The sequence below is a fragment of the Miniopterus schreibersii genome (genome assembly GCF_964146895.1).
Source record: "Miniopterus schreibersii genome assembly, chromosome: 11".
Taxonomy (NCBI): Eukaryota; Metazoa; Chordata; class Mammalia; order Chiroptera; family Miniopteridae; genus Miniopterus; species Miniopterus schreibersii.
The window spans coordinates 45,710,814-45,724,194 of record NC_138111.1 but is presented as its reverse complement, the minus strand read 5'-3'; the positions used below and the strand labels follow the sequence as shown (position 1 = coordinate 45,724,194).

General features: G+C 39.4%; 1 protein-coding gene across 2 annotated transcripts in view; it reads left to right on the top strand.

Moving 5' to 3' along the window:
• Positions 1-13,381, top strand: part of GLDC (glycine decarboxylase) — a 72,064-nt gene that overhangs the window by 19,849 nt on the left and 38,834 nt on the right. For both annotated transcript variants that reach the window (XM_081151628.1, XM_081151627.1), the window contains exons 4-10: positions 4,069-4,233; positions 5,414-5,491; positions 6,653-6,800; positions 7,118-7,314; positions 9,312-9,408; positions 11,428-11,533; positions 13,007-13,146. In XM_081151628.1, the coding sequence (XP_081007754.1) occupies positions 4,069-4,233; positions 5,414-5,491; positions 6,653-6,800; positions 7,118-7,314; positions 9,312-9,408; positions 11,428-11,533; positions 13,007-13,146 (931 nt within the window). The remainder of the gene's footprint in view (positions 1-4,068; positions 4,234-5,413; positions 5,492-6,652; positions 6,801-7,117; positions 7,315-9,311; positions 9,409-11,427; positions 11,534-13,006; positions 13,147-13,381) is intronic.

The following is a 13,381-nucleotide window of genomic DNA, read 5'->3' as shown; positions in this document are numbered from 1 at the left end:
CTTCCTTGAGAATTGGCAGAAGAATGGTATTTTCAAGGAATAGAATATTCAGGAAGAGAAACTAGTTTGTTTGAAGATCTAGTTGGATGAAGAACAGGGAATGTGAAGTTGACATGGGATATAATGAATTTCCAGGAGAAAATATATTCCAAGTAGAAATACCTAGTAGAATATCTGAGTAGAACTATGAGTAAATTCTTTGGGAAAAGTCTATGCTTACTTTTAAATTTTTTTTAAGGGCAAAATAGAGGGGAAACAACTTTTAACAGCTTATTGATTGATTTGAGAGAGAGAGAGGAAAGGAGAGAGAGAGAAAGACAGAGAACCATCGATTTGTTGTTCCATTTATTTATGCATTCATTGGTTGATTCTTGTATGTGCCCTGACCAGATCAAACCCAAAACCTCGGTGTATTGGGATGATGTTGTAACCAACTGAGTTACCCAGCCAAGGCCAAAAACAATTTTTTATTTTATTTAAACAATTTTTTAAAAAATATTTTTTATTGATTTTAGAGAGAGAGGAAGGGAGAGAGAGAGAGAGAAACATCGATTGGTTGCCTCCCATAAGTGCCCCGATCAGTGACCGAACCCACAGCCTGGGCACATGCCCTGACTGGGAATCGAACCCTTTCAGTGCACTGGGCAATGCTCAACTAACTGAGCCGCACCGGCCAGGGCCAAAAACAACTTTTTTAAACAGCCAACATTTGGGCAGAATTTTACCACTTTCAAATGCACTATATAGTATATTAATCTCATTTGAATACTAAGAAAATATAAGTGATGTTAACTCCATTGATCACCAAGAGAAAATGGCAGAAAGCGTTTTAGTTCCTTGACCCAGTTCACAGGTAACAAGGTAAAGAATTAAGGTTGAAACCCAGGGCTTCTTAGTGTTGTGAACATTCAGGGACACCTGTGAAGCACTCTACTAGTCAAGGGAGTACAGGCTGGTTTGCTCTTTCTGGAGAGGAACCTGGCAATGTGTACTGAAAGCCTTAAAATTAATGATCTCATGATTCAAAATTCCACTTCCAGGAATTTATCCTAAGAAAATAAGACAAAGATGAGGCTGTTCACTGTTATGCTATTTCTAATATTTAAAACCAAAAGTGATATTCACAGCTTTTAGGGGACTTGTTAAATTATGATAAATAAAATTATTTAATACCACATAACAATGACATTTATGTTGTTGAATAATATTTAAAATGGTCAGAAACTGCCCATGGAATAACGTTAATAGGGAAACAAATCAGCATACAAAACTTTACATAGAGTGTAATCTTACTTTAAATATAAATGTGACTATGATGTGGAAAAGACACTGAAATCAATTAACCTGATTGTGTTAATCACTTCACAAAATATGCATATATCGAATCATAACATTGCACACTTTACACATATATACTATTTTATTTGTTAATTATACCTCAATAAAGTTGGAGGAAAATGTATAAAGAAAAGTCACAAATCAAGAAGAAAAGGTAATCAGAAAAAATTTTGTGAATATGTTCTTGACACATAGAAGGTAGTTAATAAATGGTAGCTGATGTTTTTAACATTTAGAACATACAATAAAAAGTAATTAAAAATTACGGTTAATCTCCCCACCCAGAGAAAACCACTATTTACATTTTCGTTGACTAATTTTTACAAATTTACAAAAATGGTATCATGGTATTTACATTTAACTTTTTTTACGTTTAACTTTTAAAATTAATGTATCATGAGCATCTTCTGTGTCATCAGATATATTCTCTTACACATCATTTTCAGTGAAGGCATAGAATTATATGCAAATGTCCATTTAATTATTCTTCTAGTGGACACTCAGTTTGTTGCTCATTTATTTTTTGTTTTATTTTATTTTTTTAGAGAGAGGAAGGTAGTGTGCGGGGCAGAGAAGAGAAATCGATGTGAGAGAGAAACTTCAATTGGTTGCCTCGCGCACAGGCCCTGACTGAGTGATGGGAATCAAGCAAGCAACCGTTTGGTGCACAGGGCTGCTCATTGTTCAATATTATATTCAGGGCTGTGATGCATTCTTTGGAGCATCTCGTGTTCTCTCTCTCCCTATTGTATATTCTATATCTTTATGGATATACTGAATCTTTCCCATTTATTAGATGTACTAGCTGGTACATATGTATATGTACCTGTGCATGTGTGCAAGTTTATGCATCTATTTGTCAAATGGTGATTCTGAGTAAAATGAAAGTTTCTCGCTAGTCAGGCAACCTAAGCATATGTTTTCATGGTCGCAGGCCCTGTTGTGTGTGAAAGTCTTATCTGTTCTGAAGTCACAATTGCCCCTTGTCTGTGCCTTTTGTGTGACTCCATTTCTGCTCAGATTCCCTTTCTACTTTGTCTGCATCATGTATTGTGTGCCCCATTCATTCCAGTTCACCACCCACTTAGAATTTGGCAAACAGACTTAAAGTTCCTAAGCCAGGCTGCTCAAGGAATTAACTGAAGCAAAAATTTACTCTGCTGTGTGTGCGCTCACACACACACACACACACACACACACACACACACACACACTCACATACCCCTACACCAATAAAAGTCTCAGAAAATTTATTTCAGCCTTGTCATTATACTGCTTGGTAAGGCAAGCTTCCCTACTCCACACCCCCTCAAAGGTAAGAAGACACTGATTTCAAAGCCTCCAGAAAAGAAAACTAAAAGATGGATGGAAATATCCTGAACATGATTACTAGAGCAGGAGAGAAAGGAGAAGGGCTTTTTGAAAAAAAATGAAAACAAAACAAGAAACCTAAAATTCTTTCCCAGTACTCTTCTGGCCTGGAAAGAGAAGACAGTGGACATACGAAGCAACGTCAGTCACGTGCGGGAGCCTGGGCCCCGGCCTGACCCACTTTGGTGGAGTGGATTCTTGGTGACGAGACAGCTGCTCTGTCATAAGTCCTCAGCCACCCTCTATCCTATCACCTTATTTCATTTTCTTTAAAATATTCATCACTATGAAATAATTTCATTTATTGTCTCTTTTCCTTCATTACAATGTATTCTTCTTGAAATCAGGCACTGTTATCTATTGTGCCTATTAGGTGTCACCAGAAGCTATCATATTTCTCGTAGTGAGCATGAGGTAAGTATTTGTAGGATGAATGAATGAATGAAGGGATGAAAAAAAAGATGAAGATACTGAGTAGGTTACCTGACATACGTGAAGATACATTTTTGGTTAATAACTGGAGGAGGTAAGATTAGAATTCATGTCTGTGCTGCCTTCTAACCATTTTTAATCCTTAAATTTTGATAGCTATGGAGTTAACATCCATAGACTCTTAATAACTGGTTAGTGAGAATTTTTAAATAAATCTCTATTAATCTCTTAGGAACACATAGAACTTCTAGTTAGTACAAAACTAAGATTTCCTCCCCCCAATAAACAAGTTTTGATTATTAGATTCTTGAATACCTTCCTATTGTGAACTGTGAATGGGGTGAGCTTTTTAGAAAGAAGAAAGATAATAGGAAGTGAACTTTCTGTTTGTAGTATCATAGGTTGGCTCAAGGGGATTGTAAGAGTCAGCTTACAATAAAACACATACGATAAGATCATTAAAATAGAAATGTAGCCCTGGCCAGGTAGCTCAGTTGGTTAGAGTGTTATCTCAATACGCCCAAGGTTGTGAGTTCAATCCCTGGTCAGGGCACATACAAGGAGCAACCAATGAATGCATAAAGAAGTGTAACAACAATTCAATGTCTCTCTCTCTCCCCAACTTTCTCTCTCTAAAATCAATAAATAAAGTTTAAAGAAAAAAAATAGAAATGTAAAATTAAAAAGTCACTTAGAAAAATAGAAAAATAAATACTGATTATCTCCAAACAAAGAATAATATTGTTAACTATGCTTTAATTCTGAGCTTCCTTATAGAGGCTACAAGGGAAGCTTTCTGATCTATTATATAGTTCTCAAGCGAGACATACTTAATTTCTAGGTAGTGATTCTAAAATGAAGACTTTTCTTGAACTTTTCCCAATAGGGGAGTCACAGTATGATCATGGCCTTGTGTGTTCCTCACAGGATCACCCAGTATACTCCGTACCAGCCAGAGGTGTCTCAGGGGAGACTGGAGAGTTTACTGAATTTCCAGACCATGGTGTGTGACATCACAGGCATGGACATGGCCAACGCATCCCTGCTGGATGAGGCAACCGCAGCTGCAGAGGCGATGCAGCTATGCCACAGGTGAGAGGCCCAGCATGAGGCTCTGTCAGGGTAAGGGACATCTTCCAGTCTTTCTCCTCTTTGTCAGAAGCTCTGGTTATTTCTTGAGGGTGCATTTCTAGAGGTAGAACGGCTGGTCATGGTGTATAGTTAGTTCCTTGCTCTCCAGTTCCTCACCTTTTTTATTTCCTTGCCTTGGGAGCACATTTGAGCTACCTTCCTGGTAGGATTCTCATGTAGATGGTCATCTGGTTGGGAAATCTGCCCACATCTGTGGTATATCTGTCTGAGGTTTTGTGCCTCTGGTCTCGAATGACCGTGTAAGTTTCTTGGCTTCTGCAGACTTGAGGGGTGGTGATCCCCAAACTCGCTCAGCAGGTATGGAGGCCTCTAAGTTGCAGCCACAGGCCCTTCCACTTTCCAAGTAGCCCTGAGGGTTGGGTGCAGGCTCTTCCTCCTGTCACAGATGAACAGCTGCCCAGCCACCTCCCTGGTTATTATTCTTAGCTTTTCACTTATTTTCATCGTTTCTCTTCCTATCCATCTGCTCTCCCATGTCCACCACCACCAGTTTTGCTAAGTAGGATTGGAATTGGATTTCAGTGGAAATCTATTCAGTAAAGGTCATTAGTCACTAATGACCCAGTATTTTTTATACTGGTGAGATAAGAAACGTCCAAACCTGTTAGGAATTTTTACAAGAATTTATTGGAGCCAAACTGATGGTATATGCTAGGGAGCAAGATCTCACATGCTCAGGAGAATAACAGATTTGCAGCTGCTTTTATGCATTTGAAATTAGGAGGGAATGTAAGGAAGATTCCATGGAGGTGGGAGAGAGCAAGAAAGGGGTTGGATTACAGGATAGTTAACAAGATTATGTGCTTTCTTGACATTGGTTAGGGTTTGTTTCAAAAGTGTTTTAATCTACGTGCACAGAAATGATGGGCAGGGATTGCTTAAGGTAAAGATAAACCCTTTACTAAAGAGGTTATAGGCCTGGGCCTGACTACCCACCATGACCTGCCCAGTTAGGAATTTATGATCAGATCACCCTGTGAGGTTACTTTCCATAGAACCCCTTTTTCATCCACAATACTATGCTCACACTTTCTCTAAGAACCATCTTTGCTTTGCATTCTCAGACAGTACTCTGGTTTCTTTAACGTTCATGCCCGAATGTGATTTTCCTTTTCAACAGACATACCAAGAGGAGGAAATTTTTTGTTGACCCTCGTTGCCACCCACAGACAATAGCTGTCATCCAGACTCGAGCCAAGTAATTACTTTTATTCACATTTTGAACTCGGGATAATCTCATGCTCATCTCAACTGATTTTCTCCCTTACTTCCAAACTGATTGTGGATGGACCTGGTTTAAATTGGGGTTGTTGAGTTTTACTTTCCCTCTTGCTTGCTTTCCAGGATCTCGCTGGTAAGTAAAATGTGCCAGAATTGGGGAGAAAATACACAGTTCTTTTAGTTGCCTTTGCTTTATATTATCATGTGTGTTTTTAAAATTTTTATTTATTGATCTGGGGGGGGGGCAGGAAACATCAGTTTGTTGTTCCACTTATTTATGCATCCGTAGTTGATGCGTGTATGTGCCCTGACTGGGGACTGAACCCAGAACCTTGGAGCATCAGGACAGTGCTCTCACCAACCGAGCCACCAGCCAGGGCTTTTCTTTTTGTAAAAAGAAGATTTAAAATATTAAGATAATTTCAACAATGTTGCAGAAACTTTGAAAAACAGAGGGGAAAACATGGAACTCACACAACTGTGAAGATTTTGAGTGTATTCCTGCAAACATAGTTGTAGTCTGTTTTAGGTGTAGAATGATGTAGAAGAAAGCATATTGTACTTTAGTGCTGCAATCAGATAAAACAAAAATAGCATGACTATCCCTCGTGGGTGTATTTATTTGCTTTCTCCTTGTAAAAGATGGGTAATCTTCCTCCCACCCACACCACCATCTCTTCAGATTGGGTTTCTCGCAGAGGTTTTAGGAACCTAAGGACAGTCTCCTCTTTGTCTTACTGATGGTTTTCTATTCACCTAAGACTGATCCAAGGTGAAAGTGGGGATGGCGCTGCTATTACAGATATTGGTTCTTCAGCCCTAGGAAGAGATATTTCTGACCTTTTCTCAGGAGCTGGTTCTGACAGGGAAGGGGGAGGGTTAAGGGTGGGAGAGAAAAACATAAGCTGAGCTGTTGGATGCAATTGAGTTGATGTGAAAACACTATTGTTGCTGAAGGTCCCAGTATGAATGAGGGTGTGTGTGTGTGTGTGTGTGTGTGTGTTGGGATGCGGTGGTGGGTGGGCATTGAGAAAGGACAGAGATTATGAATGCTGTATTATGGAAAAGATACTGTAGGGAATTTGATTTTCCCTTACTAACCAAAAACATGATTGTTCTTTGTCTTCTCTCTTTCCAGATATGCTGGAGTCCTCATTGAGCTGAAGTTACACCATGAAATGGACTTCAGTGGAAAAGATGTCAGTGGAGTGCTGTTCCAGTACCCAGACACTGAGGGAAAGGTGGAAGACTTTACCGAACTCGTGGAGAGAGCCCATCAGACTGGGGTAGGCAGACCTCTCCTTGTGGGATCTGTGGAGGTGTGTCTCTACTTTGAATTATAGTTTTTGGCGTGTCTTAATTTACATACATTTATCACCTGGAATGGTAAAACAGTCTCCTTCCTACTTTCTTTCTTCAAGTTTGTTTTGCTTTTTGATCCCTGGCACATAAAAAGCGCTCAGTAAATACTTCTAATGATTGAATGAATAAGTGAAGCTCACACAATATGAACCAAGTCTGCCTACAATGAAGGTAATTTGCTACTCTCGCTTCTCTCAGGGAAGGTAACAACCTTGTCCATTTTCTCTTGTTTCCTTTCTAGAGCTTGGTTTGCTGTGCTACTGACCTTTTAGCTTTGTGTATCTTGAGGCCTCCTGGAGAATTTGGGGTAGATATCGCCCTGGGCAGCTCACAGAGATTTGGGGTGCCCCTGGGCTATGGCGGACCACATGCAGCCTTTTTTGCAGTCAGAGAAAGCTTGGTGAGGATGATGCCTGGAAGAATGGTGGGAGTTACAAGGTAAAGCAACTCATGTTTCTCCTTTTTTATTGTGGCCATGGTTTTCCCTGTTCCTTCCTTGATTGCTCTTTAAACTTAACTGGGTCACTTGGGGTTGATTAAAGAAATGTACAACATAGATTCAGAAGAGAGAATCTGTTTGGGGTGTGAACTAGTTAGTGCCTCTTCTCAAGTGCCATGAGTTTGTACATATTTGAAAAAGTGTGTGTGTAATTCATAACATATTTTTTCTGAGGTCATAAATAAATGTATTTAAGTTAAATGATGCCTTGAGAGACTGAATATTTTAGGTGTGTTTTATATCTGACTAGTTTCTTTCTTGAAAGTATTACTATGCCACATGGTTATATAAAGACAAGTGCAATGAGAGATTATCTTGCACCCATTGAGATCCATATTCTTTCCTAGAGGCCCGCCACTTGGCCATTGAATAATTTCCAAATGTGCTTTCTTGAGTGCTTCTCATTGATGAAGTTCCTCAGATTAAGAATTTAAATGAATGACATGATTATTATTGGGAAATTGAGCATGATCATTTGACCCTTCATGGAAAAGGTACTGTAGGGAATTTGATTTTCCCTTACTAACCAAAAACATGATTGGTTATGGAAAAGATACTGTAGGGAATTTGATCTGTTAATGTAAGTGAATACTCTGGAGTAGTGAATGATGTGTTGGCAATGTGACATTTGAAAGTACTCTCAACTTGCCACAGGATAGCAAAAGGTGCTTTGTTTTTTAGTGTAAAAATAAGTTTCTTCAACTATTCTTACATTAGCTTTTTAAAAAATATGTTTTATTGACTTAAAGAGAGAGAAAGGGCAAGGGAGAGAGAGAGAAACATCGATTGGCTACCTCCTGCAAACCCTCTACTGGGGATCAAACCTGCAACCCGGGCATGTGACCTGACCGGGAATCAAATGGACGACTCCTGGTGGATGGGACGATGCTCCACCAACTGAGGCACACAGGCCAAGGCACATTAGGTGTGTTTTTTCAGTGATGTCTCTTCACCAGATAAGATGAGGCACAGGGTTTTTTAATTTAAAAAATGTATTAATTATCATCTGCTGATTTTTATGTTCCACTTATTTACGCATTCATTAGTTGATTCTTGTATGTGCCCTGACCTGAGAGTGAACCTGCAACCTTGGCATATCAGGGACAATGCTCTAACTGCCTGAGCTACCTGGCCGGGGCTGTCTGCATATTTTTATATTGAACTTCTTACCTTTCTGGAAAATGGACCCCAAAGCTTTAAATAAAGGATAAGATTGCCCGGCCGGGCGTGGCTCAGCGGTTGACCGTCGACCTGGGATCCAGGCCATCAGGGTTCAGTTCCCGGTCAGGGCACATGCCCGGTTGTGGGCTTGATCAATGACTCTATCATTGATGTTTCTGTCTCTCTCTCTCTCTCCCTCTCCTTTCCTCTCTCTGAAATCAATAAAGATATATTAAAAAATAAATAAATAAATAAATAAATAAATAAATAAATAAATAAATAAAGGATAAGATTGCTAAATATTTGCCTTTATCCAAATTTTTAATTGTATTTGGAAGGGAAAATGTTTATTAGAGACAAGTGGTAAGTTGATTAATAGCATTTTGATTTATAGTCACTTCAGATTTCTAGTACAGCGATGCTGTTTCCTTTGTCAGATGTTTCACTTTTTCCTGAGTCTGCCAAGAAGCTCAGAGTGATAGTTAATCCTCAGTCACCAACATTATATTTGGCTGAGTAATTCCTGGAAATTTTCCTTTCAGTGTTCCCAGCCTTATTGTCTACATCTCGGTGCCTCAAATCCCCACAGTACAAACTAAAAATTAATAATCCTATTTAGAAAAGGATAATTTGGAAATTGTTTCTTTATGGCCTTGTACCCAAGTTCATTTGCTAAATTCACTTCAAGCTGGGAAGGAAAAAAGCAGGTCCATTTATGACAATTTGCTGGTGCTGTGATTACCTGTGCTAACTGGATGTTTTATTCTTGGCCCAGAGATGCCACTGGGAAAGAAGTATATCGTCTTGCTCTTCAAACCAGGGAGCAACACATCCGGAGAGACAAGGCTACCAGCAACATCTGCACAGCTCAGGTAGGTCACATACCTGCCCTGCCCCATGAATGCCCTGCAGTCTACAGAAATGAGTTACTCATTCATTCACTTAGTTGTTCATTAATTTATGCACCACCTACTGAGCAGTGAGCACACCAGAATTGTTATGATCCTGTTGGTAGAAAAGCCTTGTGGTCTTGTCAGAACCAAAATACAGAGTATTTTACTGGTGCTCTGTGTATGCACACACTTCACAATTCAGGGTATGTAGCATTCGTGTCTTGATGAAATAAGAGGAGTTACCAGGAAGCTGCCCAAGGGCTCAGATCAAGGGGAGCAGTATTTTCTGATATCCAAGCAACTCCTAGGATCAGATGGAGAGCATATGACCTATTCTGGGTCTGTCCCTTTCATTTAGGGTCAGAGAAGGAGAGAGATCTCACAGATACCTCAATGGGCAGTTCAGTGCTCTTCCCTCTCAGAGCATTGGCTCAAAGCACCACCAGGGTTTAGAAAACCTCTCCAGGGAGGCAGTAATGATAAGGTCTTCTTATAGCTCATTCTAAAGCCCCTGGCCTTTGGAGCTGTCTCTTCAATTGGTTTTCTTGTATTATTTTTTAGCCTCAGGAAGGTGGCTGCTTTTCAGGTAAAGAGCTCTTCTAGTATCACAGGAAGGAGCCAGTTGTCACAGGCTTTTCCTCTGTTGACATCTAATGGATCTTTACAGGATGCCTTTACTTTCTGTAGTTTACACTCCATTTGTTGAATTCTCTGTTCACATATTTTCCCTTCCTCTGCAGCTGACTGCTCCTGCCTTACCCTTTCTGCTCATGTTCTTCCAGAAGCTTCCCATCTGACCATAAGTGCATTAGGGTTTTCTAATTTTCCAAGTGAACCTGGGCTGTCTCTAATGAACAAGTTATGTTCTTTTTTTTATTTCTTCCAGTTTATGTATAGCTGATACTTCATTATTAAACTTGATTATAAAAGGTCTCTATCTTTTTCAGCAATTATTAAAGTGATGTCTACCCTGGAGATAGCCATGCTCTTCTCTGAGTTTCACGTTCTCATTCTTCAGGTCTTATAACTCTGGTGTTTATTTCCTTTCATGTGTTTCCTTTTCTTTCTTTCTTTTTTTTAAAAATATATCTTTATTGATTTCAGAGAGAGGAAAGGAGAGGGAGAGAGAGATAGAAACATAATGATGAGAGAATCATTGATCGAGCCCACAACCCGGGCATGTGCCCTGACCGGGAATCGAACCCCGATCACCTGGGTCTTAGGTCAACGCTCAATTGCTGAGCCACGCCCAGCCAGGCTCATGTGTTTCCTTTTCAAGATTGGTTTCATTAAACAATTGCTTGTACCTCTAGTGTCATTCTCTTTGTAAGATGGAAATTGCTCTCTCTTGTGAAAAGATGACAGGTGTCTGTTGAGTTGTTTCTTGAACATTCTGTGTCTTTGACTCCAGACTTCTTCTTGTAGCAGCTGCATTGTCATCTTTGCCACAGAGTCTCCATTTATCTCTTTGTTATTGAAATTCACCTCCTTCTGATTTATTGAAGGCCTCAGGAGAATTGTATTGCCTGATTTCTTCTGTTTTTGAAAATTTTTGTTGTTTTTATCCTTGAAGAACTGTTTGAGTATAAAATTTTTGGATCTCACTTTTTCCCCACTGAGGTCTTTATGGCTCCACTGTCTTCCAACAGCGGAGCCATAAAGACCTTAAATTTTGTGTCTCGATGTCTGATGACAGCCTGATCCTCCCCTTTAGGGGTAACATGACTGTATTGCATGAATGGCACCCTTTTATAATGGTCACCTTAGAAGGTTTAGTACAGTGAGTCCACAGTATCTTGAATGCTGTGTTTCCCCCTCAGCTGTTCAGGCCTGTTATAAATGGTCCCCAACTATCATAAAGAATGCAGGAAATCTGATCATTTTGCTTTGTCCCTGTTTTCAATTTTGGTATCTCAAGTCAAAATAATAGCCCTTTTTACTAATTGTCTTCCATCACATTGCTAAACATGATTCTTTAAAAGCTCTTTGTCATTTTAGGCTCTCTTGGCAAATATGGCTGCTATGTTTGCAATCTACCACGGTTCCCGCGGGCTGGAGCATATTGCTAGGAGGGTGCATAATGCCACTTTGATTTTGTCTGAAGGTGAGTCAGATATATTTTGTTGTTGTTAATCCTCTCCTGACGATACTTTTTCCATTGCTTTTCAGAGAGAGTGGAAGGGAGGAAGCAGGGGAGAGGGAGAGAGAGAGAAACAACAATGTGAGAGAGACACAGCGACTGGTTGCCCCCTGCACCCACTCCAGCCAGGGGCGGGGAGCAAACCCAAAACCCAGGTACATGCCCTTGACCAGGAACCAAACCTGTCAGCTATGCTGGCCAGCACTCAGATATCTTTTTTAAAACTCTTGGGCATAACAAGACTGATAAACATGAGTAAGTGAAATTGAAAACTCACTGCATGTTCGTTACTGTATACAGAATTAAAAGTCAAATAAAAAACTAGGAAGATTTTCAACTTCTATGATAGACTGAGTTAATATATTTTTTTAAATATATTTTTATTGATTTTTAGAGAGAAAGGAAGGGAGAGAGAGAGAGAGAAACACTTATGAGAGAGAAACATCAACAACTATCAGCTGCCTCCTGCTGGGGACCAAGCCTGCAACCGGGCATGTGCCCCGACTGGGAATCAAACCAGCGACCTCTTGGTGCACGGGTCGATGCTCAAGCACTGAGCCACACCGGCAGGCAATGTTTTTAATACATAGAGCTCTTACTAACTGCCTCCATCCCATATGCAAGAAGAATGAACACCTTGAGAGAAAAATGGGCAAAGGACATTAAATGTAATTTTAAAAGAAATAAGTACACAAATAAATGGTCAATGGACATATATAATTTCAACCTCACTATTACTCAAAGGAATATAAAATTGAAACAATAAAATAGTTTTTCTCCCATTACACTGGCAAAGATGAAAAAGAATGCTGATATTGGTATGACTTTTATAAGGGCACTTAGACAGTATGTATCAAAAAGCTTTTAAAATGTGTCTACAATTTGATCCAGAAAGTCTACTTCTAGGAATCCAAAGAAAATAATCTAATAGGGAAGTTAGGAGTTTCCATTGAAACACTGTTGACAATAGCACAATCTTGGAAATAGCCTAACCCCCCAATAATAAGCAATTAGTCAAATTATGGTACATCAACATACAGCCATTCAAAATAATGATATGGGTTCTGATTTGCAGAAAAGCAAAATGTTTATGATATATTAATTTTTTAAAAAAATAGTAAAGAAATATATGTATGTGATCCTCCCCGCCCCCCTCTCCCCCACACACACTTCTAGAGGAATATATACCAGAATGTAACCACTAGTTATTTCTGGATGGTGATTTAGGTGATTTTTCTTTCTTTTTTATATATATTTTATAATTTTCTATAGCATAGTAGTAAACATTTTATTTTTTAAAGCAGCCAACAAAACACTGGGTAGGGCGGGAGCAGGCTGCATTGTAGTAGGATTTGCCTCTTTATTTCCCTGGGAAATGTCGGTGGCGGAGGAGCAGGTTCCTGGGTTGGAAACTGGTGGATCTCCTACCTTGTCTAGGTCTCAAGCGAGCAGGGCATCAACTCCAGCATGACTTGTTCTTTGACACTTTGAAGATCCAGTGTGGCTGCTCAGTGAAGGAGGTTTTGGGCAGGGCTGCTCAGAGGCAAATCAATTTTCGGCTTTTTGAGGATGGCACAGTAAGTCAAACTTTCAGTTCTGTTGTTGTTGTTTTTAAACAAATACTCTAAATTTTCATGACTTTTGTCATTAAAAATTTCCCTCTTTATTTAAAAAAAGCCCTCAATACTGGAACTTTGGGCACAAGCTATTTTTTTTAATAAGCGATTTTCATTTCCAGTTTGGAACATTGTGACTCTTCAAAGGATATTTCATTGTCTTCTTTCCTTAAGACTCTGTGTTTTCATATACGAG